Source organism: Microtus pennsylvanicus, chromosome 18 (assembly GCF_037038515.1).
Source record: "Microtus pennsylvanicus isolate mMicPen1 chromosome 18, mMicPen1.hap1, whole genome shotgun sequence".
Classification (NCBI taxonomy): domain Eukaryota; kingdom Metazoa; phylum Chordata; class Mammalia; order Rodentia; family Cricetidae; genus Microtus; species Microtus pennsylvanicus.
The window spans coordinates 2,300,001-2,327,514 of record NC_134596.1 but is presented as its reverse complement, the minus strand read 5'-3'; the positions used below and the strand labels follow the sequence as shown (position 1 = coordinate 2,327,514).

At 53.6% G+C, this 27,514-nt stretch overlaps 1 protein-coding gene across 5 annotated transcripts in view; it reads right to left on the bottom strand.

Moving 5' to 3' along the window:
* The window catches only part of Shank1 (SH3 and multiple ankyrin repeat domains 1), a 54,648-nt gene that overhangs the window by 9,255 nt on the left and 17,879 nt on the right, over positions 1–27,514 (bottom strand). For 2 of the 5 annotated variants that reach the window (XM_075952620.1, XM_075952624.1), the window contains exons 9-22: positions 25,842–25,919; positions 25,593–25,659; positions 25,003–25,333; positions 24,104–24,297; positions 18,548–18,661; positions 18,327–18,402; positions 17,885–17,911; positions 9,656–9,738; positions 9,284–9,408; positions 8,743–8,878; positions 8,200–8,280; positions 7,663–7,686; positions 7,410–7,478; positions 6,985–7,103 (exon numbers count right to left, since the gene is read on the bottom strand). In XM_075952620.1, coding sequence (XP_075808735.1) covers positions 6,985–7,103; positions 7,410–7,478; positions 7,663–7,686; positions 8,200–8,280; positions 8,743–8,878; positions 9,284–9,408; positions 9,656–9,738; positions 17,885–17,911; positions 18,327–18,402; positions 18,548–18,661; positions 24,104–24,297; positions 25,003–25,333; positions 25,593–25,659; positions 25,842–25,919 — 1,524 coding nt within the window. The remainder of the gene's footprint in view (positions 1–6,984; positions 7,104–7,409; positions 7,479–7,662; positions 7,687–8,199; positions 8,281–8,742; positions 8,879–9,283; positions 9,409–9,655; positions 9,739–17,884; positions 17,912–18,326; positions 18,403–18,547; positions 18,662–24,103; positions 24,298–25,002; positions 25,334–25,592; positions 25,660–25,841; positions 25,920–27,514) is intronic. The other 3 variants (XM_075952621.1, XM_075952622.1, XM_075952623.1) reach the window with 3 other exon arrangements.

Genomic DNA, 27,514 nt, shown 5'->3' with positions numbered 1-27,514 from the left:
TCTCTTGTCCACCCCTCTCTAGTCCCTTTTCCAGACTTGGCAGAGTCTTTCAAAAAGAAATCAGGGCTGGAGAGATTGCTTAGTCAGTAAAGCACTTTGCCACACACACAAGCACGAGGCCCTCGGTTCTGATCCCTGGCAGCTGCAGCCCATATCAGACCACAGAAGCACCCAGGTGTGAGGCCAAACAGGCACAGGCACAGTCCTATCAGAGCCTACATGAGCTGCTCTTCAACTTCAGTTCGTTGTTATCTTAAAGACGTGCGTGCGTGCACGTGTGTGTGTGTGCGTGTGTGGTGTGTGCATGTGCGCACGTGTGTGTGTGCGTGTGTGTGTGTGGTGTGCATGTGTGAGTGTGTGCATGGGTGGTGTGTGTGCGTGTGTGTGCATGTGTGGGTGTGTGTGGTGGGTGTGTACGTGTGGTGTGTGCATGTGCGCACGTGTGTGTATGTGTGGTGTGCGTGTGCATGTGTGTGTGGTGTGTGCATGTGTGAGTGTGTGCATGGGTGGTGTGTGTGCGTGTGTGTGCATGTGTGGTGTGTATGTGCACGTGTGCGTGTGTGGTGTGTGTATGTTTGTGTGCGCATGTGGGTGTGTGTGGTGGGTGTGTATGCATGTGTGTGTGCATGTGTGGTGTGTGCATGTGTGTGTGGTGTGTGCATGTGCACACGTGTGTGTATGTGTGGTGTGTGCATGTGCGCGTGTGTGTGTGGTGTGGTGTGTGCATGTGCGCACATGTGTGTGCATGTGTGCATGGGTGTGTGCACACACGTGCGTGTTTGCATGCATATGGTGTGTGCATGTATGTGCATGTGTATATGTGTGCACGCGTGTGTGATAGGGGTGTGTGTGCGTGCCTGCGAGCACGTGCGTGTTTGTGTGGCGTGTGTGCGCGCGTGTGCGGTGTGTGCAGGTGCTCACACACTCCTCTGCTCAGAGGCCAGAAAGAGCACCAGAGCTAGGGTTGCACATGTGGGGGATGCCGGACTATGTGGGCCTGGGATCCAAACTCCCATCCTCATGACAACACAACAAACCCTCAGTCACTGAACCATCTTTCCAGGCCCACTCAGGCCAATTAAAGAAAAATTTGTCTGTCCGATCCTGTGTCCATCATTCCCTGTGTCATTTTTGCTTGTCCACTCACCAGTCCATCTGTCTGTCATTCCATCTCTGCAGATTTTTCTGTCCATCTGACTTTCCACCCACCCATCACACTGGCTGTGATAGTGATTCCACACAAAACATGTGGACTATGTCCATCGTCCTGGAGACCTCAGAGGGCAGTGATGGCCTGGGAGACTCAAGGCTCTCCTGGGTCGCAAGGGCACCATCTGGCCCACTAGGTTAGAACTGCCTATTGCTATGTTTGTTTTATTCGTTCCACTACCAAGGATGTCCTGACGTGAAAGGCAAGCTGTAAACAAATTAGCCAGCAGAACTGGGAGTTCAGTGTGCTGACTTACACCTAACTTCCCAGGCCTGCAGAAGCAGGAGGATTACCATGAATTCCAGACTAGCCTGGTCTACGAGTGAGTTCCAGGCAGTCAGCTACAGCGTAAGACCGCTGTCTCAGAAAAATAACAAACACCCAAGAAAAATGGCTGCCCAGCCCTGGAAAGACAGATGCCCTGTGGAGGATGCTGTTTCCACAGGGCCCAGGAACCCAGAAACAGGGTAAGTGCCTGTTATCCCATTAGACCAACAAAGAGGCTCCTCACAGGGATCCCAGGGACCGGACAGGGGTGACAAGAGAGAGAGGTGGCGAAAAGGGAGGCTGAGTCACAGCAGAAACAGGAGTACGACGAAGTCGCGTTAGAGAGCCTGGAACTGAAGAGAACCGAGGTAATGAGAGCCCCAGAGAAGGTTTCAGGGGGAAAAGCAGGTTCCTAAGGGAGCCCAGTCTGAGGAAAGGACATGATCTGCACACCAAGAAAAAATACTCTGGCTTGGAAAAGCTCAGGTCAAAACAATGGGTGAGGGGCTGGGAAGATGCCTCAGTGGGTAAGAACACTTGTTCTGCAATTGGGTCCTGAGTTTGAATCCCCAGTACCTACATAAAACTCTGGGCCTGGCTGCCCGTGCCTGTAATACCAGCACTGGGGCTCAGGTGTGGCGAGGGGGCAAAGATGGATTCCTAGATCTTGACAGACAGCCAATTTAGACAAAACTGAGCTTCTGGTTCAGTGAGAATCTGTCTCAAAGGAAGAAGATAGGGTGGTGGAGGGAGGGAGGTGCCCGTCCTGCATGGTCCTGGAATGTGCCACACTTACACGATGCACACCACACACACACACAAAACCATGCACCCCGCCCACCACCAGCACACGTATACAACCCTCACCCATCACATCATGCAAACATCATACAATACACACACTGTACAGCACACACCACACACATACATACCACATCCACATCATACACACCTACCACATATACCATACACATATACACACCATATACCATACACATATACATATACCATACACACCTACCACATATACCATACACACCTACCACATATACCATACACATATACACACCTACCACATATACCATACACATATATACACACCATATACCATACACATATACATATACCATACACACCTACCACATATACCATACACATATACACACCTACCACATATACCATACACATATATACACACCATATACCATACACATATACATATACCATACACACCTACCACATATACCATACACACCTACCACATATACCATACACACCTACCACATATACCATACACACCTACCACATATACCATACACACCTACCACATATACCATACACACCTACCACATATACCATACACATATATACACACCATATACCATACACATATACACATACCATACACATATACACACCTACCACATATACCATACACATATATACACACCATATACCATACACATATACACATACCATATACCACACACATATACACACCTACCACATATACCATACACATATATACACACCATATATCATACACATATATACACACCATATACCATACACATATACATATACCATACACATATACATACCTACCACATATACCATTCACATATATACACACCATATATCATACACATATATACACACCATATACCATACACATATACATATACCATACACATATACACACCTACCACATATTACCATACACATATACACACACCATGCAACACACCATAAATACACCACACACACTGTACACATAGACTATGCACATACATATACCACACACCACATGCCTACACCATATACCTATGCACACCCAATATATAACCCCCCATGCATACACACACCTAGTAAACATCCACACACATGCTTAAAGCAATATTGGGAAAAAAGCACCCCTGCCTGCTTGGGTTAGCTAAAGAGTGGGGCCAGTCTCAACAGAGCTCTGCTCGGATTGGATAGACATTTCCAAGAGGCCTGAGCAAGCGAATTCAATTCCCTAACATCCGTCTGTCATCTAGAAAATTGAGGTGATCTTTTCTCCTCTCCAAGGAAACTTGTCAGAGAAGACCATGACGAAAAGGTTCACTGAAGGTTCAGGGAAGGTAGATTTGGGGGCCATGTAAGGAAGAGCTCTCTAGAAGTCTGTCCACACGGGGAGAAGCTACAATAGGACGTGTGAGTTCCTGTCTTTAGATTTGTTCAAGCACCAGCTAGATGGTTAACAAGAAAGGGATAGATGTATTAACACTTAAGAGCTGAGGCTGGGGAATGGCTCAGTTGGTAAAATGCTTGCCGTGACCCTGCAGGAAAGGCCTGGAGTGGTGGCTTGCCCCTGGAATCACAGCCCTGAGTGGGAGGACACATGGCTCTCTGGGACCTGCTGACAAGCCAGGCTAGCCTCATCAGTGACCTCCAGGTGCAGCAGGAGACCTCAGCAAACAAGACGGGGGACACCAAAGTCTGCGCTCGCACACACATGAGCACACGTACAAGAGATGGGCTGTCAGGTGACAGTTTGGGACCCTGCGGCTCAGAAGGGATGTGCTGGAGTGAGATCAGAGGGTGCTGGCACCAGGCCACAGAGGAAGACTGCTGTTTTGGAGAGCCCTGCAGGACAGGAGCTGACCTCACTTGACCTCCTGAGTGCAGCAAGCTTCAAAATGCTACCGGTCAGGAAACAAATGCTGGGGATGAGATGGTGTGGTTCAAAGTCACACAGGGAGAACGCAGCCTGGCTGAAAGACCTGTGCCCTCTGACTCCCTTCCCTGTCTGCCTCCCGTCCCCATCAATTCTCCGCTCCTTTCACCCACACTCTTCCTGCCTGCCACCTCCTTTCTCTTGGTGCTGCCGCCTGAACATAGGGCCTTGCTCCTGCTGGGTGTTCACTTGTCCACCGGGTGCACACCCAGCTCCCCCTTTTTTCCTGCTCTGACCTTGTGCGGCAGAACAGCACAGCAATCACCCACCCTAACAACTGCAGACCTTTCGGACATCCTAAGAAACCAAGGACAGGCATGACGGGAGGGCAGGGCCTGCAGGACACTCTGCTAGGCAGAGAAGGGCCCACTAGACTGGGAATTTCAGGAGTCTGGCTGCAAAACCTGCTCCCTGCCTCTGCAAAAAAGTGCAGGCTCTCTGGGGTTGGAGTGTGTGGTCCGAGGGAACAAACGACAACCTGTCTTCACATCATCCAGTGGAAAACTCAGCCCTCTTCTCCCTTAAAGCTAAGGTAGCGGGCCAGTCTCGCTGAGATGGCTGGCCGCACCCCCCGCCTCAAGAGTTTGCAGAGATTTCCAACCCCATCAGGCAGTGGCTCATTTCTACAGTGTTTATACTGCTGCGGACTTTGCAGCTAGAGCACCTAGGTGCCACAGCGCAGCACATGCTGTAGCAACTAGTCTGTTTCATCCTTCGGTTTTCTGAGTTGGTCTCACTTGGTAGGACAGGTTGGTCCTTAAAACTCATGGCAATCCTCCTGCCTCAGTCTCTGGAAGGCTTGGATTATAGGTGTGAGCCACTTTTTCTGACTTCAAAATTCACTTAAAACTTATTTTGAAGGTTGGAGAGGTAGCATTTACAGTATTTACATAGCACCCACCAGTGAGGGGCTGGGGGTGTGGCTCAGTAGAGAAGTCACTGCCTCGAATCCCCCAGTGAGGGGCTGGGGTGTGGCTCAGTAGAGAAGTCACTGCCTTGAATCCCCCAGTGAGGGGCTGGGGTGTGGCACAGTAGAGAAATCACTGCCTCGAATCCCCCAGTGGGGGGCTGGGAGTAGCTGAGTGATAAATCTTCTGCCTATAACAGTGGTTCTCAACCTTCCTAACACTGAGACCCTTTAATACAGTTCCTCAAGCTGCGGTGACCCCAACTGTAAAATTATTTTCATTGCTACTTCATAACTGTGATTTTGCTACTGTTATGAATGTTATATAAATATCTGATACGCAGAATGTCTGATAAAAGGGATCCTGATCCACACATTGAGAACTGCTGGCCTAGAATCTCCTCGGTGAGGGACCAGGAGCACGGTCCAGTGGTAAAGCCCTTTTTAGGACCCCCAGTGACGGAGCTGAAGGTATGTCTCAGTGGTCAAATGCAGGAGACCCTAGGTTCAGCCCCACAGAACAGCTATTTCGGGGACTGGCTTTCGTCTATGTCACAGGTGGTCTCTATGAGCATTGCTCTAAGACAGAGATGCAGTAAGCAGAGCTGAGGAGCCCACACCAGTCTGCCAAGCAGACCCTGGGCTCACCTGAGGACAGAGCTGTGGCAGGCAGAAGGCATAGAGAGATGCCAGGCGGTGTGGACACACAGGTTTGTCTGGTGTGCCTGTGTTGGTGTAAGAGGGCCAAACCCATGGGGCAGAGCCAGCAGGGTCCGGGAAGAAGAGCCCAGGCTCCACATCTGTACCGCGCTAACCACTGCAGCATCCCTCACAGGGAGATTCTAAGGCAGGAATGAGGATCACCTGTAACACGCTAACCGCGTGGCAGCATCCCTCACAAGGAGATTCTAAGGCAGGAACGAGGATCACCTGTAACACGCTAACCGCGCGGCAGCATCCCTTACAAGGAGATTCTAAGGCAGGCATGAGGTACCGTACCCGCGCTAACCACTGCAGCATCCCTCACAGGGAGATTCTAAGGCAGGCATGAGGTATCTGTGTGGAGCACCGTATCTGAAATTTGTTGAACAAGTACTTGATACAGACCAGCCTTTATCTGTGGGGAAGGGCAGGTGGAGAGCCATTGTTCACAGTGTGTGTGTGTGTGTGTGTGTGTGTGTGTGTGTGTGTAGGTTAGATTTAGGTGTCTTCTTCAATCACTCTCAACTCTATTTTTAAAACATCATGTGTGTGTCCATGTGTCTGCATGTGGGACTCTGCACGTGGATTGTGCTGTGCCCTGGGCGGGCAGGAGAGGGCATCAGAGCTCCTGGAGCTGGGGTTATAGGCAGTTGTCAGCGGCTCCAGGGGATTCTGGGAACTGAACACCAGCCTTCTGCAAGAACAATATATACTCTCAACCCCTGAGCTGTCTCTCCAGTCCTGGCATCAATATTTTAATAGCCATCTAACATCTGTTGAACATTTAGGATTATGCTGAGGATATATAACTATGACATCATTTTCTTCTTCTTTTTTTTTTGAATCTGGAGACAAGATTTCCCTATGTAGCTCAGGCTGGTCTCAAACTTACAGCAACCCTCCTGACTCAGTTTCTCAGGATCTGGGATGATGGGCATGAACCATCATGCTACATCTCTATAGCATTACTTTGTCTTACGTGAGGTCCCTAAAATGGGCAGGAAAGGGCGGAGGAGACTTAACATGAGAAGCAGAATGGTCAAGAATGGAGGGAGATGAGAGAGGAGGAAGGAAGTGTGGTACTTCTCAGGACGAGTGTGGAGCTCACATGAAGACACTTGGGCGTCTTAAAACCTGCACGCGAGTCCCTCAGTTTCCTTCTCACACCAGGGTACCTACCTCAGTGGCAAAGAACCCTTTGGGCCGGTGCTTGCCCAGGGACGCAAGGCCACCAGGCCCAGGACTCTCGCTTGCACTGATGGTCTGCTGAGCAGCGGCCAAGATCTCATCCAGTTTGTCTGCGGGGAGTGAAGACAGTCAAAGAGACAATGCAAGTGGACTACCACAGAGACCGGGCCGCCTGGGGCTCTTGTGGTCCTAGTCCTGTCTCTGGGAACACCTCCCAGTCCAGCAGGCAGGGCCCAGTGATGACAAGGCACAGGAGAGTGGGTAACACAATGATGTAACCGGGGTTTCCAGGGCCCCAAGTGTTTAGCTCCCAGGTGTCTGAGGGGCACCCAGGGAGGAGGGCCCGAATGCATGCAGCATCCTCAAAGGCTGGGAGGAGGGATCTGGCATCAGGGAGCCATCCTGTGACATCTTACTGAGTGCCATCTGATACACGGTCCGTTTTTTCTCCATGCTGGGCACTGGTGCCGGCTGTTGTTCATATTCTGTGGGCAAAGGAGAGGGATGAAGCTCAAGGGTACCCCTGCAGAGGGCATGGCCAGCAGGTGTGGACCAGCAGGTGTGGCCAACACCAGGTGGGGGCAGTGAGGGGCTGGGGTCAAGGGAAGGGTGAATCCGCCGCTGGGGTCAGGAGACTGGGCCCCTCCCACCAGACCTGAACCCACTCACCAATTTTCTTCTTCCAGGGGGAGACTAGCCCGGGGGTAGACAGCAGAGGAGCCAAGAGTTAGGACATCAGGGGGAGGTGAGGGACCCCTTTTTGGAATGCCCACCTCCCTAAGGACCCGGTAGCGGGATAGTCAGTCATCTGCCCAACTGGCCCCAGGTCAGAGGAAAATGAGACCCACCCCAGGTCATGATATTCTGCCTGCTAGGAGTCGCTAACCTTCCTCTGTTGGTCGAGAGAGACAGTAGAAGAAAGGGTAGGGGACAAAAGGAGAGTGGCCCATGGTAGGGGGACACATATAGACCCCCAGAGACCCAGGACAGAGAAACAGAGATACAAGAGGGCAGGGGGGAGACTCAAAAACTCCCCAGTGACACACAGGCAGGCCACAGAACCTGGCCCAAGGACATGGAGGGGGGGCGGGACAGGAGGAGGACGAGGACCCCTCGTGACTAACAACACTGACAAAGTCAAGGGTGGTCCAGCCCCTTGCCCCTGGCCGCCCCTGGCCCTCAGCCCCGGCAGCCCCACAGGCTCACCCATTTCCTCCAGCTCTGAGGTCATAGACTTGGAACGCAGGGAGATGGCTGGGGGCGGGAGCCGCTTAGCTTGCTGGGATGCTGGAAAGGTGGGGGTGGGCGGGAGGTGTCAGAGTTGCAGGGAGAAGACCCCTCGACACCCATTCCTTCCACTGTGCTTCCAGAACTCTGAGAACAGCACCCCAGCACGCTGAGCCCTCTCTGCCTCAGTTTCTCCCCAGAAAGGTTATGAACAGGCAGGCCTTGAGGGGGAAGGAGAGCCTTGTGGGGGGTTGAGGAGTGACCCTAAGAGTCTTAATTTGGTGGCTGGAGACGCCCCTTTGTTTTGATACAAAGTATCACGTAGCCTAGACTAACTCAAACTCATTAAGTAGCCCAGGATGGCCTCCTCCTTCTGATCCTCCTGCCTCTACCTCCCGGGTGCTGAGATTGCAGGTGGGCACCATAATGTCCCTCCCTGCAGCCTTGGGGCTGGAGCCCAGGGCTCTGTGTGTACCAGGCCAGCTCTCCACGACAGCGACGGTGACGGCGGTGAAGAAGTACCTTTCTTGTGGACAGCCTCGTCCATGTCTGGGTGTCTGGTCACCATGACCACCTTGACCATCAGCGTGTTGCCTCCCTGGCGGATCATGTTGACTACCTGCCGGTGGCCAACCTTCACTACGTTCTGCCCATTCACCTGTGTTGTGAAGGAGAGGGTAGAAGACCTTCAGCTCCTGAGTGCCCGACCGAGGGACCTTCTACCCCACCCTTTCTCATCCCTGTAATTCTCGTGTCCCCAGGAATGGGCTGACCTGCACACCCTTCATATCCCTGTACTGCATATGTTGGGGGACAATTCTATGATACTTCATTTTTATTTTTTATTTTTTTTTTGGGTACAGTTTTACTCTGTGGCCCAGGCTGACTTGGAACTCACTAGGTAGCCCAGGCTGGCCTTGAACTAGTGGTAATGGCAATTTCCCTGAGATGGCTAGCTGGGATGACTGGTGTGAGCCACCACTCTGGTGTGGGCACCTCTCAATGGTCCAGGGAGAGTTGCTGTCCCCAGGGTCCCCAGAAGGACAGTGTGGCTGGCGCTCACCTCGATGAGGAAGTCTCCCATTCGTAGTCCAGCCCGCCATGCCACGCCACCCTCGTCCACAGACTCGAGGTACTGCAGCGCCGGGAAGGCCGGGGTGGGGGTGAATTCCTCGATGGGGGTCTGCGCTGCAGACGGGGAGGAGCCGGCGGGGTCGGAGGGGAGGGGGTGGAGAGGCCGAGCAGGGGATGGGGCTCAGACCAAGTCACAGTGGACTCACTCGAGCTGAGGGACCAGCACCCCAGGGTGGGGCAATGGGTGGGCTTTAGGGTGTGTGTGTAGGGGGGGGTCCCTTCTCTTTTTCCGTCCTCCCTATCCAGGCCCTACTGCTTGGGTCAGAGAGGATCTCCCATCCCCTCCCCGGCCAGCACTCACCCTTGGCCCCCCGTAGCACGAACCCGAACCCCTCACTGTCCTTCTTCTGCAGTAAGACTGTCTTCTCCTTGATGATGTAATCACTGGCAGGAGGCAGGAGGAAGGGATGGGGGGTGGAGAAGAACTCATGAGGCACAGAGTTGGTGCCCCACCCAGTCACAGGGTGCCCCAGGCTCTGCGTGGAGACCATTCACTGCAGTTCCCCACCTCCATCCAGTCTGTACTTATGCTCCAGACACCCCCTCAAAGCCCGGGGTGCTCCGGTTTCCACCCACTCTTTCCTCATTCATCCTTCCGTGAATCCATCCACCCATCCACTCAGCAGAGCTGTTACCGAGCCCACAGCGCACCAGGCACCCAGTGGGGTGGGCAGAAGAGGCTGTGAATGATCACAGCCCTGAATGGGTGCTGGCTGGCAGTGTCCTGTCTGTGACCTTGAACCTATGACTTTAACCTTCTGTGCTTCAGTTACCAAGTCTGTCCTGAGGGCCTGGCTGAGGAGACTGTGAGACATCCAGAGTCGTACTACACACACAGGGTAGGGCACAGGGCCCACACCATGTCATAGGCCAAGGTGCTAAGCCAAGAGGCGAATGTACTAACACACCTCATCTCTTTTACTACAGGAAGGCCTCCAGAGGACAGACTGAAACAATGTTTACTTTGCCCTGTCCAGTATGGCAGCCTCTAGCTGCATAGGACTATTTTCAAGTGTCAGTTCCTCAGTTGCGGCGGCCATGTGGTGTCCCTGATGACACAGAACACTCCTGTCCGTTACTGAAAGTTCCGATGGACAGTTCTGACTGCTGCATCCCTTGAGAAGTGTCCAGTGTGTTACACATAGGCTGTCGGGACACTCTGGTCACACACCAACTACCAGTCTTGATGATGCAAGCCTGTCATCCCAGCTACTGGGGGAGGCTGCTGAGAGAGGAGGAGCAAAAGCTCAAGATCAGCCCGAGTAACTTAGTGAGGCTCTGTCTGAAGACATCGTGTGAAAAGAGAGCTAGGGGTGTGGCTCAGTGCTAGAGCACCTGCCTAGAACCCCCCAAGTGAGGGGCTGGGGTGTGGCTCAGTGCTAGAGCATCTGCCTAGAACTCCTCCCCGCAGTGGGGGACAAGGGTGTGGCTCAGTGCTAGAGCCCCTGCCTAGAATCCCCCAGTGGGGGGGGGGCTGGGGTGTGGCTCAGAGGTAGAGCATCTGCCTAGAATCCCCCAGCGAGAGGCTGGGGTGTGGCTCAGAGGTAGAGCATCTGCCTAGAATCCCCCAGCGAGGGGCTGGAGGCTTCTTCCTAGAACATTTGCTAGGGTATGGATCAACAGTAGAGCACCTCTTAGCATGTACAAAGGCCCTGGAAAAAGTAAACACCAACTCCCCCTGAATATGGTGTTAATTCTAAAGCCGTATATCTCACCAGAACATCTTAGTAGGATACAAACACAGGAAATGGATAAAATTCCAATCATAGCACCTGCTTTCCTGCTTTCTCAGATTGGCTGCAGCACAGCCTCAGTCCTGGATCACCACTACACCCCACTCCACACCCTCCCCGCCTGCTCATCCCAGTGTACGACAGGAACACCTGAACTGCTGCTCTACCTCAAGCCAGCTCCTCTCAGAACACTCCAGAACACACGCACTGCAGCGCCTCTTTGTTAGCATCTAGAACCCAGGGCCAGCGCCACGCTCCCTCTCTCTCTGCAGCAACGCTCAGAACCCCCTCCACACACACCAAACCTCAGCGCGATCTGTGTGGCTTTCAGCCACTCCAATAATATCCATGCGGGTTCCCCAATTACCTACCCCCACATATTCAGCTAACAGCCCTCCACAAGTACTCCAGTATATTTCGGTGACACCCCCACACATCCCAGTATGCCCTGATTTTGACTCCCCTCACTTTGATATCAGTGTATTCCCATCACACGCCCTCTGAGTACCTCCCAGCTCATGGGGATAACACCTAACTGTGTGCCTACTGTATTCTAGTGCCACCGTACCCCGTCAGTACCCTCTGTGGACATCCACAGTAAAGACCCATGCTCCTGTACACCAGTGGGTGTTCTGCACATGCCTGTGTGCTGCCTCCTTCCTTGTGTTTAATGGGCCCCACATCATGCATGCACACAGGGGCATACCCCAGCCATTGTGCTGCCCCAGAGGCCAACAAGCCTGTCCACAGGCTCCCGCCTCCTCTCCCACAGCCCTCCCTTTCCCTCCTCCCAGCAGTCTTTGCAGCTGCATGAAGCAGGTGCTGGGAGAAGATTGAAGGGTTGAAGAAAGGGGAGGGGCAGGGGGGGATGAGAGAAATGGGTCTAAGGAGGCTAGAAGGGTGAGGCCAATGGACAGTCTGGGGACAACCCAGAGGTCAGGGCACGTTGGCTCTTATTGTATTCTGTGGCAGTCTCATCCCGACACAGGGTGACAACCTTTTCTAAGCCCTTATGTCCTTGCTACTCTGACACTCTCTCCACATGCCAAGAAATTCCCCATGAGGCAACAATGCCCTTCATGCTGCCCCTTTACACCTCGCCAAGGCAAAGTCACCTTCAGTCATTCATGCATGCTTGCTACCCTCACCTTTCCCCATTCTCTCTCTCTCTCTCTCTCTCTCTCTCTCTCTCTCTCTCTCTCTCCCTCCCCCCCCCTCTCTCTGCAGCCCAGTCTAGTCTACAGCTCACACCAATCCTGTTTCTGCCTCCCTAGTGTTGGAGTAATGTATGTTAGCCACCACATCCAACTCTGCAATCTCTTTCAGCCCCAGCTTGACACATAAACCTCCTCCCGTATCCTGTCCTCAGACCAGAGCCTCTTGTTCACATGCCCAAGGCCACGGCTCACTACAGGCCAGGCAGCATTGAAAACCCTTCACAACAGACCCACAGGGTATCTCCTCACAGCCAGTCCACGGAGAAGACTTAAACACTACTAAGTTCCATTTTATAGGCAAGGAAGTAAGTCACAGAAAGGTTAAGAAACTCTCCAGAGACACACAGTAACGTTGTGTGCTTGTTCTCCATTCAGGGTCTCACTGTGTAGCCCTGGCTGTCCTGGAGCTCATTCTGAAGACCAGGCTGACCTCAAACTCACAGGGATCTGCCTGCCTCTGCCTCCCAAGCGCTAGGAATTTAAGGTGTGTGCCACTATACCTAGCTGATAAAAAAAATCTTCAATACCTAAGAGAATATTCGGGTGACGGCAGTTAGAATTTCTTACATGTCACACCACCCAAACACCTCAGACACACATTTCCAAAATTGATCAGGTGACCTTTATGCTGGCTGGCCTTAGGTCAACTTGACACAAAAACTAGAGCTATCTGAGAGGAGCGAACCTTAACTGAGAAAATGCCTCCATAGGATCTGCTGTAGGGCATTTTATTAATCAGTGACTGATGGGGGAGGGCCCAGCCTGTTATGGGTGGTGCCACATCTGAGCTGGAAGTCCTGGGTTCTATAAGAAAGCAGACTGAGCAAGCCATGGGAAGAGAGCCAGTAAGCACCGAGTCTCCATGGCCTCTGCATTAGCTCCTGTCTCCAAGACTCTTCCCTGGTTGACTTCTTGTCTGGACTTCCTTATGATGAACAGTGTTGTGGAAGTATAAACCAAATAAACCCTTTCCTCCTCAACTTGCTTTTCAGCCATGGTGTTTGTTTCAGCAATAGAAACCCTAACTAAAACAGCCCCGGACTGCTCCTCCAGTCTCTGGGGTTTATCCTAACTTCAGCCAGTAACACAAGTGATACATTATGAACCATGCATGGCCAACCACTTTTTAGGTCATTAATATTTAAGTCACTACAACATTCCTGAGTGGGGTTGATTGCCAGTGTTCCCATCTTTAAACTATGTAAACTGAGGCACAGAAGAAGGGCCTGCTCAAGATCACACCAGCTAGAATGGTCAAGACCACCAGTTAGGTTTCCTGAAAGCCACACGTCCCAGTAGCACCCAATTCTCTCCATTCCCACAGCACTCCCATCTGTTCCTCGCCGGCACATGGACCCCAGCATGCTGCAGAGTGTCTCTGTACCTTTGTGTGCCCTGTGCCTGATGTGGTACCTGCTTTTCTGCCTCCTCCCTCTTCTACCCCCCCCCCCCCCCCGCACCATGCTATATCCCCATGTTTCCCCAAACTACCTCATCAGACAGCCGGTCTGACGGTGTCCTTAGGATATACCGGGAAATCACCCCTGCTCCCAGTCACTCTGCTCATCCCTTCTTCCAAGGGTCCTCTTTGTATTTCTACAATCTCCTCACCCTTGTCTGCCTCCTCTCCAAAATTCTTGGGCCTCGGGCCCCCACATTCTCTTGCCTCCTATATAGATAAGCTCATGGTATCCCCCTACAGCCTCCACATCCCTTTCACACTGCCTGCCCCGCCATCCATGGAAAGCTCTTTCTCCTTTGGGTATCCACAGCGCGGACTAGGTTGGTTTTCCCAGCAGCCGCTTTTGCTCACATTCGCTGCAAACTCCAGGCTCTGGTGCCCGGTCCCCGCCCCCAAATCCTCTTCCTACCGCCTGTCTTCCATTCTCATCTCAGCACCTTTCTTGGCACTCAGCACCCCCAAACTCCAGTATCCAAACCCTTTTCAGTACCCACACATCTTATTTCCCCTCTGTCCAGCAAACCCGCACTTGCCCCCTCCCCGCACCCCCCTTCAGTGCACATACAGCACCACTGTATGTGGTGCGGACTACCTGCCCATCAGGAGCTGGCACCATGTCCTTCCCCAGGCCATCCCTCCGTGTCCCAGAGAAGGTCTGGTTCCCTCATGGAGACTGCGGCGCGACTGCTCCCCACCCCCACCCCAGGTCCTTCTTGCCCACTCAGGATGCAACAGCCTGGAGCCGGCTGCCATCCACAGTGTTCCCTCAGGTCCTCAGTTCCCTCCCTGCGTTCCCATCTCGGCAGGCCTCTCCACGGCCTGCACAGGGCCCCCGCATGCAAGCAAGTCGGCCCCTGTCCCCATGCTGAGAGCAGCACACAGGCAGGTGCCTGAGCCCCATGCAGAAGCTTGACGAGGTTCAGCCCACGTGCCCCCATCCCCGCAGAGGGTAGAACCTCGGGCTCCAGGGTCGTCCCTCCCCATGCACAGACTCCTGGGGGCACGGAGCAGGGTACGTGGGGACAGAAACACAAGAGCAAACTGACGAGAGGGTGCGGGGGAGGAGGGGGCAGGCCAAGGCAGAGGAGGTTGGGTGTTGGGAAACACAGCCGCAGTCTCTGGGACAGATTCTCTCTCTCTCTCTCTCTCTCTCTCTCTCTCTCTCTCTCTCTCTCTCTCTCTCTCTCACACACACACACACACACACACACACACGTGTGCGCGCACGCATACAGACACATAGGCGCACATACGCACACAGTCCCCAGACAGCCTCGCTATGGTTCTAAGTCACACAGAGACAGACACCCCCCACGCAGGGACACACAGATGGACATAGGCGGGGGGTGGGCTTGGAGCCCACAGCCTCTCCATTTCTGTCTGCCCTCACACACACGCAGGCGGTCATAGGCACACACATCATTGACACACGCACAGCCGCACAGTGACACGCAGCGGAAAAGAGGAGGGGAGGGAAGGCCGGGGGCGGGATGCCTGTGTGATGGAGGTGTGTGTGTGGGGGGACCGACTGTGAATGGGAGACAGGGGTATGAATGGGGGGACTTGCTGACTCTAGGAAGAGGGGCGGGGATGCGGAAGATTGGAGGGCTAGGGGGCCTGGGGTATCTGGGGGGGGGATCCTGGGAAAGGGCTCCTTAGAGTAGGGGAGTTAGGGGTGCCAGAAAGGGCAAGAGTGGGTTGCAGAGTCTAGCTGTAGTGGGCTCTTTTCATTGGAGGGTGGGCAAAAAGTCTTGGAGAGCACAGGAGGCCCTGGAGCAGCATCTGAGGCACAGGAAGGAGGGAGGAGGAAGAGAGGCGGGTGCTGAGCTCCTGAGAGAGGGTCTGGGAGGGCTCAGGCCTAAAGAAGGGAGGCTGCGAAGAGGAAAGTGGACAGGTCTGGGGGCCCTGAACGCACGGAGGGTCGTGCCAGGGACGAGCGGGTTGCGCGCCGTTACCTGTAAATGTACCAGACGCTGCGCCGCCGGGGCCCCAGCGCCGGCCAGCTGGAGGAGAGCGCAGGGGGCGGCTGGGGCAGGGCGCCCCCGCCGGGGCCACCCCCGACTGCAGACAAAGCCATCGCCACCGCGGCCCCGGCCCCGGCCCAGGTCCCGATCCGGGCCGCCCCCGCCACCACCGCGGCCGCCGTCGCCGCCGCCGCCGCGTCCCCGTCCCCGCTCGGCTGAACCCCCGTGTCCGGGCCCCCAGGCCCCGCCTCATGCTGACCCGTGCCGGGAGGGGGGAGGGGCCGGAGGAGGGGGCGCGCACCCCCCTTCGGGAGGGCGGGCAGCCCCGGGGGGCTCACATGCTGCGGGGGGCGCGTGGGGGACAGTGCATGGCTGAGGCTCCAGCACCGCGGACAGCTCCGGAGGCGGCCGCGGCCCCGCGTTAACCCCTTGGCGTCCTGCGCCGGGCAGCCGGGCGGAGTGGGGGGGCGGGCGGGGGAGGGTAACGCGGGGGCTCCTTTGGCGGGAGGAGGGGGAGGGGTAAGACTCGGGGAGGGGGAGGGAGTCACTTCCGGTTTGCCCCCCCCCCCCCGCGCACTATACCTCCCCCTTTACAGAGTCCTCTCGCGCAGGTGCAGAGAGAGCGAGCCAGAGAGCGGGAGCGCAGGGAGAAGGACGCAGCGCCACACATCATTTAAGACGCCTCGCCACAGCGTGCAGGGACGAGCAGGCAGACAGCCCCACACTTTCGGGGCAAGGGACACCCAAGGTTGAAAGAGGCCGACCCCTCCCCAAGAGAGGGTAAACAGCTCATCCTCAGCGCAGACATACACACAAGTCATGCCCAACATAGTAAGAGAAGGCAGGGTGAGGGGGTGGGGTGGGGTGAGGGACCTAAAACACTCAATTGGGACCCAGAACACCGAAACAGAGAGTAGTGAGGGACACACACACACACACCACCACTCACCAGAACCATGGACTCCCCACCTCACAGCCCCTCCCCCAGGCAGGAGGAGAGAGGGTGGCACACCCCACGGGGTAGGTACACAAGCAAGCATGGCCCAGCTCTGGCTGGGATGCTGGGGACCAACAATAAGATGCAGAGTGTGAGCCAGGTCACCGCAGACTGGGTCAGGAAGATTAGAGCGAAGGCAGTACTGAAGGGGCACTTGGATCTCAGCCCCAGGAGACGTGGAGAGGGACAGGAATGGTAAGGCTTCAAGACAGGATATTAGTAAGAAAGGGAGGATGGAAACTGGGGTTGAAAAAGACCCCTCCGCATCAGTCTTTGGAACAAGTGACATCACCCCAAGACCCAGACCCAGGAGAACTGCCCCTCAGAGGCCGACATGGGGTAGAGGGAGCCTCCATACTCACCCAGTGCCCAGAGCCAGAGACGTACCAGGCGAACAGGCACAAGATGATTCGCCTCAGACCCTGGGGCGCAGAGTGGCTGGCACCCAGCCCCACCTTGTCCCCCACCCGTGGTATCATTCCTTTCTCCTCCCGCAACCCAGACCTTCCCCCACTGGCCAGAACACAGACACAGGTTTGGACACATTTAATGGAGGGATAATGATAACAGGGAGAGCCTTCCCTGGGTTGGGATGGGATGGGGTGGCAGAGGAGGGTGTCACCTTTCAGACAGTACATTATGGCATCCCTTCCCCAGAGCAGAGCCCTGTGTCCAGGGAATCACCCCTCCTCTGCCCTTCCCTCCCACAGCATTCCAGGTTCTGAACCCAAGAACCAGTCATAGAGAAGACACACACACAGCGGGGCCAGCAAAAACACACACAGTAACACAGGGTGTCTAGAGAGATCTGTCCCCTGTTCACGTGTGAGCAGGCACATGGTCAGCTCTGGCAGGGCTTGCTTGCCGCAGCCAGAGAGGCGTACATGTGCAAAGCCAGCCACGCCGTCAACACTGACACCAATGCACCCATGCGCATTGAGAACTGCAGCGCATGGCCGTGGTTAGGGTATATTCACAGTGATATCCAACTCAGGGCCTTCTGCCTGCACATGCACGCGGAAGTGTCATGCACACTGGCAGAGACAGACAGCGTCCACACGCGGGGACTCCTCAGCTCGGGTCATGCACACATTCTCATCCCCCAAATACAAGCACCCCATCCTGGTTCAATCCCCACCCTACCCCGCCCCTCTCACCTCCCTGAGTCAATCCCATCGATCAGACTTCAGAAGCAAGTCAGCCAGCAGCCAAGGAGGGGACAGGTGTCAGTGTGCCCCTCTCTCTGTCCCCACCCATGGGGTCCTGCTGGTTCCACCCCCCACACACCGTATAACACATAGGATGTACATATGTCTACAGTATGGGACTACACACAGGGAAACAGGAAGGAGACCAGGACTGCTAACTAGCCCCCACACAAGAACCCAGGGCCCCAAGATACCCCAACCCATGTTTTGGGTATCCCCAAACTAGATGGTCCCAGTGGCTGCCAGGGGCGGATTTACGATTGGGCTGTTCATGAACAGAATTCTGCCTTTTCTGAACTTTCAAGTTGACCAAGATGAGAAAGAGGCCTTAAAGTGGGGAATGTAAAGGGAGCTAGGAGCGGTGGGGACCTAAGGGTGTGAGGACATTTACCTTGGGGCATCGAAGCTGTCGTAGGAGCCCACTGTGTAATGCCTGAAGAGTCTCTTTGCCTTGTCACTTCGGCTTTCTGCGGGGACAAAATACCATGGTTCCTGACTTTGTAAACAGCAAACTCAAGCCTACCCCCAGACTCCTGCACCCCATCAGCTGGGGCAGGAGGGGCAGTAAGGGCAGAAAGGTTGTAGGGTGTGAGGGAGACCATTCCTGGTTACCTTGTCTTCCTTCCTGGGAGCGATTTGCCACCTCTTCTAGGCAGTCAGAGGGGAACCAGCCAACTCGACCTTTGACCTGGCCTTCCCAGAAGCCTCCTTCCCCGATGCTGAGCACTGGATAGGACAGTGGGGACAGGGGACAGGGAAATGTCTTGAGCTTTCTTTCCTTCTTCTTTTTCTTTCTCCTCTCTTCTTTCCATCTCCCCCCCCCCCAACCCCACTATATTTTGCCTCGAACTCACTGTATAGCGATTCTCTTCTCTTGGCCTCCTCAGTGCTAGGATGAGAGGTGTGTACCAGCAAATCCAGTTTATGTGGTGCTGGGGATTGAACCCAGGGCTTTGTGCATGCTAAATCCTCTAGCAACTGGACACCTCCTTGATGTTTCTAGGCTTCCTTTTTGCTCCCAACATAGCTGGTGCACCCTGTCCTGTTATTCTAACACCCAAAGATGTCCTTAAGATATATTTGAGGCATGGGGAGGGAGAGATGGCTCAGAGGTTGAGAGCACTGACTACTGTTTTTCCAGAGGACCCAGGTTCAATTCCCAGCACCCACAAGGCAGCTCATAACTGTCTGTAACTCCAGTTCCAGGAGCACACAAGTGTTGTACAGACATACATGCGGGCAAAATGATCACAGACATAAAGTAAAATAAAAATATTTAAAAAAATAGCTTGTGCAGGATTTGTGTGAATTCAAGGCTTGCCTGGGCTATATCACAAGACCTTATCAAAAATCACAACAAAAACTTAGGTGTAGGGGGTAATGAGATGACTCAGTGGGTAAGATGCTTACTATTCAACCTGAAGGACCAGAGTTTGGATCCATGTTGAAACCACACACAGACCTTTAACACTGCTGTTAGGAAGCAGGAGGGCCACTGGGGCCTGCATTCTACTAGCCTAGCTCCAAGAGCAGTGAGAGACCCCACCTTTAGGGATAAAGCAGAGAGCGACTCAGCAGAACACCCGAGCCCTCCTCTGGCCTCTGCACATGTGCACCTGGACACAGTGCGCACCTACCATATCACACCCAAAACCCCAACAGAACAGAGCTGGGACAGAACATCTATAAACCCAGAGGGGTTCTTAGAGCCTAGAGAGTTCAAAGCCAGCCTTAAACAAGAGACCTTGCCTCAAAACCAAAAACAGAGGGTCCAAGAAATGGGGGTGAGCACAATGGAGAACCAAGATGGGACATTCTTGCATGTGAGCTTTCTACACCAGAGGAGCATATCAGGTAGGCCTGGGGAACAGACTGGATTCTGTGGCACAGTCCTCCCTGACTAGGTCCACCCTTGGTTCTTGTATCTTCTAGTTACCACCCACAGCCTACCTGGGTGTACCCTTAACCCTCCAAAGTCCTGTAGCTCAGAGAGCTGCTCTGAAGACGTATCTTGCCATCCCTCCCTCCCCACCCACAGTGGTAGGCATTGGTAACTCTCAGTCCTTTGGCAGACCAGCCTGCTCTCATCCTGTTCCCTGCCTGGTGTTGAAGCAGAGAGAGACGGCTAGGAGACTGGGCTCTCGCTCCAGGCTAGAACTCGAGAGGGGACACTTTTTCTATTCCTATTATAGTGACAAAGAAGCTCAGAGAGCTAATGCCACTTGCCATCTGCCCAAGGTCACAAGGCTGGTTACTGTCGCGGCAGAATTGGAACACAAGCCTGTGTGGTTGCAAGAATAAAGCGTTGAGTGGCTAGTGTGTGCCTGAATTCCCATCCAAGGATCTCAATACTGTTGCCAGTAGCAACAGACACACTGTCCTTTCTGTATCTCAGTATTTTCCCCCAACTCTGTCTGTACTTGGTCCTTCACCTGTTTTCCCTTCTCAGTCAGTCCTCAACTCTTTCTAGGTTAGAAAAAAAAAATCTGAAGGCAAGCTGGGGCAGGTAGCACAGCTGTTATCCTAGCTGCTTGTAAGGCTGAGGCAGGAAGGTGGCAAACTCAGGATGCGCCTAGATTGCACAGTGAGTTCAAAGCAACCTCTGCGACTTAGTGAGACCCTGTCTCAGAATGAAAAATGAAAGAAGGGCTAGGAGTGGCTTAGCAGTAGGGCGCTGCCTAGAATCCCGCAGTGGAGGACTGAGGTGTTGCTCAGTGATAGAGCCCCTGCCTAGAATCCCCTAAGGAGGTGCTGGGGTGCTAAACTTAACGATGGGATGCTTGCCTCCTCACTTCAATTCCAACTACTGAACACGACTGAGGATCTGGAATATGGTTTAGTAGATGAACTGCCTGCCTCACAAGCATGAGAACACAAGTTCAATCCTCCAGAGCCCACAGAGAAAGCTGGACATAGTAGCGCACACCATAATCTCACTGTGGGACGGTAGAGACAAGCAGATCCCTGGGGATTGCTGGCCAGTGAGCCTAGCCTACTTGGTAAGTGCCAGGGTAGTGAGAGTCCCTGTCTCAAAAAAGCAAGGAGGATTGGTCTTGAGGAACACCACCCAAGGTTGACTTCTGGTTTCCACATAAGCACTCAACTGTACGCATAACTACGTACCACACACACACGCACGCACGCACACACGCACGCACGCACGCATGCACGCACACACGCACACACACACACACACATGCACGCACACACACACGCACGCACACACACTCAAAGATGCTGAGGACCACACTTGAAAAGCCTCCACCAGAGCTCAGATGACACTAGGTATCACCATGAAGCTCTCCCAGGGATAAGAGGCAATAACATGAGAGAAAGCCCAGGTCATAGATGCAAGCAGACAACAGGGCATTCAGGGAGCTGGGCTCTCGGTTGGTTCTGCCATGCCTGGCTGCTTGGGCTTGAGAGCAATCGTTTGCTTACAAGACAAACGAGTGCTGATCAAGTGTCAGGTGCCGAGACATCAGCTGGACACAGCCATGGAGTTCCTGCCCTGGGGAAGCTTCCACACCAGCAGCCCGTGGAGGAACTTCCAAGTGGAATACTGATCATGGGGACAGAAGAGGCCGGGCATGGGAGCATATGACTTTATCCCTGGCACTCCAGAGGCAGATACAGGAGGATTACTGTAAAGTCTAAGGACAACCTGGTCTACAACAGTGAGTACCAGGTTGGCAAGGGCTACATAGTACATACAGGGATGTGGGGGTTGGAGAGTTGGCTCAGAGGTTAAGAGCACTGACTGCTCTTGCAAAGGACCCGGGTTCTAGTCTCAGCATCCACACAGCGACTCACAACCAATGGTGATTCCAGTTCTTGGGGATCTTATGTCCTCTTTTCACTTCCGTAGCACTGGGCATGCACATGGGACATACATTTATGCAGACGAATCATACATACATATAAACTAAAAATAAATCAAGATTTAAAATAAAATAGTGGAGGTGGATGTGAAGGATTGGCTTCCAGGGTTGATTTGGATGATCTGGCTGGCTGGGATGGCAGGCCAGGTGTCCCCTTCCTCCCTCACCACTCACATGCATCCCTCCTGAAATGTGCACTCGCTCAGTCTAAGAGAACGACCTTTTCCCGTAGAGGAGAACCTGTCTTCACGCAAGGGTATGTGAGTATTTGCACGCCCTGCCAGAACCTCTACACAAACTCTCAAATGGAAGTAGGGCTGGAGAGATGGCTCAGTGGTTAAGAGCACTTGTGTGCAATCGTTAGGACCAGAGTTCAGGACCTAGAACCCATGTAACAAACTGGGTGTCCCACGCATGCCTACAGTCCCAGTTCTAAGGTGGGTAGAGATAGAGGGATCGCTGGGGCTTGCTGGCTTTCAACCTAGTCTCTGCCTCAAAGAAATAGGCAGACAATGGCTCCATACTCACACAGGCATAGGCACCATGTATATTCCTACACACACACACACACACACACACACACACACACATAAACAAGTAAATACCTCTTAAAACGGGGGGATGGACGGAAACAGTGAACTGAATAATGAACAAGACATCCACATATCCCTGAAACTTGAGACACCCTAATAGCTGAGAACACAAAGAGACCATGGAAGGATATTCTACATAAATGGTACAGAGTGTTAGAAACCAAAACATGCTGGTTCATGTATATCACCCCAGCACTTGGGGGTGGAGGCAAGAAGACTGCTGATAGGTAAGGCAAGTCTTGGCTAGAGAATGAGTTCAAGACTACGCTGGGCTACAGCGTGATACCCTACCTCAAGATTGATAGATACATAGATTGCTAGATAAATGGATTGATAGATATACAGATGATAGACAAATAGATAGACACACGATACATGATACAGATACAGCTAATAGATTGCAGGCTAGATTAAAAGTTACATGTTATACACATACATGATGGATAATAGATACTTATCACACACACACAGACCTCCCTAACCTTGCCTAAGATCCAACTCTCTGGGTGCAAACATCTGAACAAGCTTCGAAATCTTCCTCATATCTATGTCCCCTGAAAGGATGCTTGTCCAGCCATCACTGGTCTTTCTCTAAGTGGTCATGAGAAGGAAAGATGCCTTTTATGTGGCATTTACAGCATCCAAAGACTGGCCTAAGAGACTTAGTGACTTAAATGATTCTCCCTAGAGTCTTGCTTTAAAGACAGTGAGACCAGGGCTCAGAGAGGTTGGTTTCTAGAACTCTTTCCTCTAAGAGGTGGTGGGCCAGGATTTGAGCTCAGACAGCCTGCTGCTCAGATGCTGCACTGAGGGCTTCTGGGTAGATAAGAATACGGCAGAAAATTATCCTCTGTTTGATATGAACCATATTCCCATCAACACGGTTCCCTACGTCCAGGTGCCCATTTATCCAGGAAGGCACACTGCCCATGCTGTGAAGGCCGCATCCTGTGGGCCACAGCCACTGTCCTTCTGAGAGACGGCTGGGCACGGTCACTTGTAGTCCCAGCACTCAGAAGGTGGAGGCAGGATAACCAGAAGCTCAAGGTGCACCTGAGCTACTAAGTGAGTTTGAGGTGATCTTGGGAAACATGAGACCCTGCCTCAAGAAGAAAAGTTCCAGGAGCCTAGAAAATGGTCCCGTTGGTAAACTGCCTGCTGTGTAAGCACAAGGACCTGAGTTTGGATCCCCAGCACCCAAATAAAATGCCAGGAACAGTTGTGGGTGTCTGTAAGCCCCAGAACAGGAAGCAGAGATAGTGGGTTCTTGGAGCTTGCTGGGTAGCCAGCCTGTCTGAGTTTAGTGAGAGACTCTATCCCAAGAAAACAATGTGGAGAGGGGATTGAGGAAGGCACCCAATATCAGCCTCGGGCCTCGACATACACACTACACATGTGCACAAACACCAGTACGTACATGTGCCAACACACATTCAAACACTCTTGCACACATGCAAGACCACACACCATAAACATACATACACACAAAAAGAAGAAAAAAAACCCAAGAAGTTCCCATGAGGCCCACCACATGTCAATCAATGTTCTTCCAAAGCTCAGTTAGTCTCTTCCTCCCGACACTGTCCCATACAGTGCCTTCCTCTCCTCCAAGCCAGAGGGACCTCTCAGGGCTCTCTCATGTCCCCAGCGAGAGAGTCCCTTCACCCTGTACCCACCCAGCCACGCCCTGTCACCTTTGATCTTTTCGCCTTTACTCAGAGAAATCTCCCCTTCTCCTTGAGCCTGGTATGACTTCACCGCCATGAAGGAGCGTCCGGGTACCGCTGAATAGAGCTTCCTACGTCTGCCTCTGCTGCCCAGGGAGCCCCCAGGGCCCCCAGAGCCCCCAGTTCCCCCAGCCGGCCCTTCTCGGGGTGTCCCGCTGGAGCTGCAAACATAGAAGTGGTGAGAGGCAGGGAGAGTAGAGGGCATTTCTGGGGACAGTCAGGGCAGGGGCAGGTACCGCTTTTCCAAGTTCTGGTATCCTTGGGAGACCAGCTGAACCCCATCTCCTGTCTTCAGACTCCTAGTTCCACCCCTCCCACGGTCTGCACAGGCAGCCCGATTCAGCTTCCTGAACCTGTGCCGGTACATCCTCCAGCTCTTGAGCTTTCCTTCAGAGACTCCTAGCTTCCTCCTGGGGCAGGTCCAAGGCCGCGGCCAACTGCTCCTAGCCTTCTCCAGGGGCACACCTCGTGGGCCTCCCTCTCTCCCTGGCATTCTTACCAAAGAACGGTCCCCTCTCCTGCTCCCTTGGCTCTCAGCTTCCTCTCCCTGAACTCCTGAACAGCCTTGAACATTATTCCCAAAGCCCCTACCTACCCCAACCCCCTCTTCCTGCTCTTTTCTCTCTCCTCTTGCCCGCTGCCATCTGTCTGTGCTCATAGGCTGTAAGCTATTTCTTCTAGTGTCCCGCTCAGCCCATGCCAGCAGTGAGGCCAGGCACCCCTAACATGGTCATTTTACCCATGAGACAATGAGAGATACAGGTGTGTAGGGGACCGCCACCCTTGGGACAGGAGGTGAGCAGCTGGGCTGACTGTGGGTGCTAGAATGGGCTGGGCCGGCGGCTGTGGACCTGAGTCCCGCCTACCTGGGCCGGCCTCGAGGCTGTCTCTTGGTATCTTCAGGATGTCTCCCTCGGGATGGGGAGCGTGCCCGGGCACCTCGGGGGCTGCTGGCGCTCCGGAGGGTCCCACTACTGAGCTTAGTGCTGGGGGCCGAGGGCTGTGACTGGCCCTGGGGTCCTGACGTAGGGCCCGGGGTCCCAGATGATGAGGCCCCTGGGGCCGAAAACACCATCCAATCAGGCAGCGCCATGCTTGTGTCGCTGTTAGCTCGGAGCAGTGCTGGGGGTACAGTCAGCCCTGCACCCGGGGGTCCCCGACGGCGGGCTGCATACTTGGGGGACTCCTGGAAGGGCACTGAAAGTGAGGAGTGGCGGTCAGGGCCAGGCAGGTGGGATGGGGAAACAGAAGCAGGGAGGGACCGCGAGGGCAAGAGGGGCGGGAGACTAGAAATGGAGGGGGGGCGGTGCTGAGTCATTTCCTCTCCCCTCCTCAGGCAGTTTTGAAACTTTGCGGAGTCTGTGTCCCACCCTGACACCCTTCAATCGGCCCACCAAGTCTGTGACCCCAACATGAACCCTCAGCTCCTCCTTCATCCCAGCTCTTTTTCACTCACCCACATCCTGTTCCCGATGGTTACGGATCAGTTCCCCCAACTCAAAATTCCCAGCAATCACAGCCACCTGTAGGAGGGGGACAGGGAGGTCGCTGCTCAGCAGAGAGCAGAGACAGGAAACATCTAAGCCACTCCACTGAGCTAACCTTGTCCCTTCTCCCAGACCATGCTCCCTTGCAGCTTTCCTCACTGCCATTCCTCTTGTCCCCTCGTCCTTTGTGTCCCCTGCCTCAGTTCCGAAGCCCAGACCTGGAAGGGTGTCTGTCCGTTATTATTTTTCACATCCTTGTTTGCTCCACGATAGAGGAGAATCCTGGCACAGGTCTCCTGAAAAGGACAGCGGTGGTCCAGGAGGGAAGGAAAGGAACAGTAAGTTAGTTAGCATGAGTAACACGCCCCGACCTAAACTAGCATTAGCCAGGAGAGCAGCCTCTCGGCACTGTGGTGGTCCCAGAGAGAGCTGGACTATGTGTCTAAAGTGCACTGGGAAGCTAGGCCTGGGGTCTCACATCTCTCGTCCTAGTTCATGTGGGAGGCTAGGGCAGAAGGATTACAAGATCAAGACCAGCTCAGGCAACTTAGCAAAAACGCTGTCTTGAGATAAAAAGTAAAAAGCGAACTTGTGATGCAGACCAGTGATAGAGTCCCTGCCTGGAATCCCCCAGTGAGGGGCTGGGGTGTGATTCAGGTAGGATGTCTGCCTACCATGTGCAAAGTCCTGGGCTCCAGCTCCAGCACAAGATGCATAAATAAATGGGCGGTTTCGTGGACTTAGCTTGCGAGAAATCCATCTCTAGTTGTTTTATGCTGCTTCCTAGTGAAGTGATAGTAGCCCTCTGGTTTCTCCCACCAGATTCCAGCAGCTGCCTCCTGCTAAGCTGGTTGGGCTTCAGATGTGGCTAAGCCAGAAGCAGCGCTCGGCTCTGTGAGGGGCTCCTTGTCTTGTGTGTCAGGAGCTGAACTTCAGAAGGGAGCTCACCGACGGAAATCACCGCGCTTGTCTCCCAGCTGGGGAGGCTAAGCTCTCTGCACATTCAAGGTCTCTGATTGGCCTCAGACTCCACTCCAGGTCTGCATTTGTGCATGTGTGTCTGTGTGTGGGAACAATGTGTGTATGTGTTCCTGTGGATGACTATGCCCATGTGGGGGTCAGAAGACAACACTGCTTTCCACCTTGCTGGAGACAAGGTCCCTCGCTTGATGCTGCCTATGTCGGGCTAGCAGGTCATTGAGTTTTGGGGGAAGTCCCTGTGTCTACTTCCCATCTCCCTGTAGGAGCAGTAGGATTACACAGTCATGCTATCATGCCCGTTTTACATGGGTTCTTGGGATTTGAGCTTAGGCCTTCTTGCTTGCATGCAAGTGCCTTTAAGCTTTGATCCATCACCGCAGTCTCCCAAGTCTGTCTTACTGGCACTCTCTGTGAGCCTCAGAAGGAATAGCACACAGAGTCAAGGGTAGAGGTCAGGTGGGAGACAGCGGGGACATACAGAGCCCCGTCAGTCACTTAGCTCTCTCTCACTCTGTGCTAAACTAGGTCTCTGAAATGACCCCAAAGCCTCACCCAAACAACCCACTTAGCTCTCCCGCCCCGACCTCAGTGATCATCACAATCCCTTTCTCCAACCCCACTGGCCACTTCTTCCCCATAGCAGGCACCTTCTGCTCAAGGGCCTTTGCACTCTGAAGAGCCGCTTGGAATTCTCCATCCATCGATTTATTTAGCTCTCATTTTATTGGGTTTTATACTGAACCATCTTTTCAGAGAGCCCTTCCCTCACTGCCCTACCCTTTGCTGTCTGCTTGAGACAGGGTCTCAGAATAGCCTGCTCCTCGCTGTGCAGCCCAGGCTGGCCTCAAATGCATGACAATCTTCTTCAGCCTCCTGAGTGCTGGCAGGAATTTTTCACATATCCCTTCTT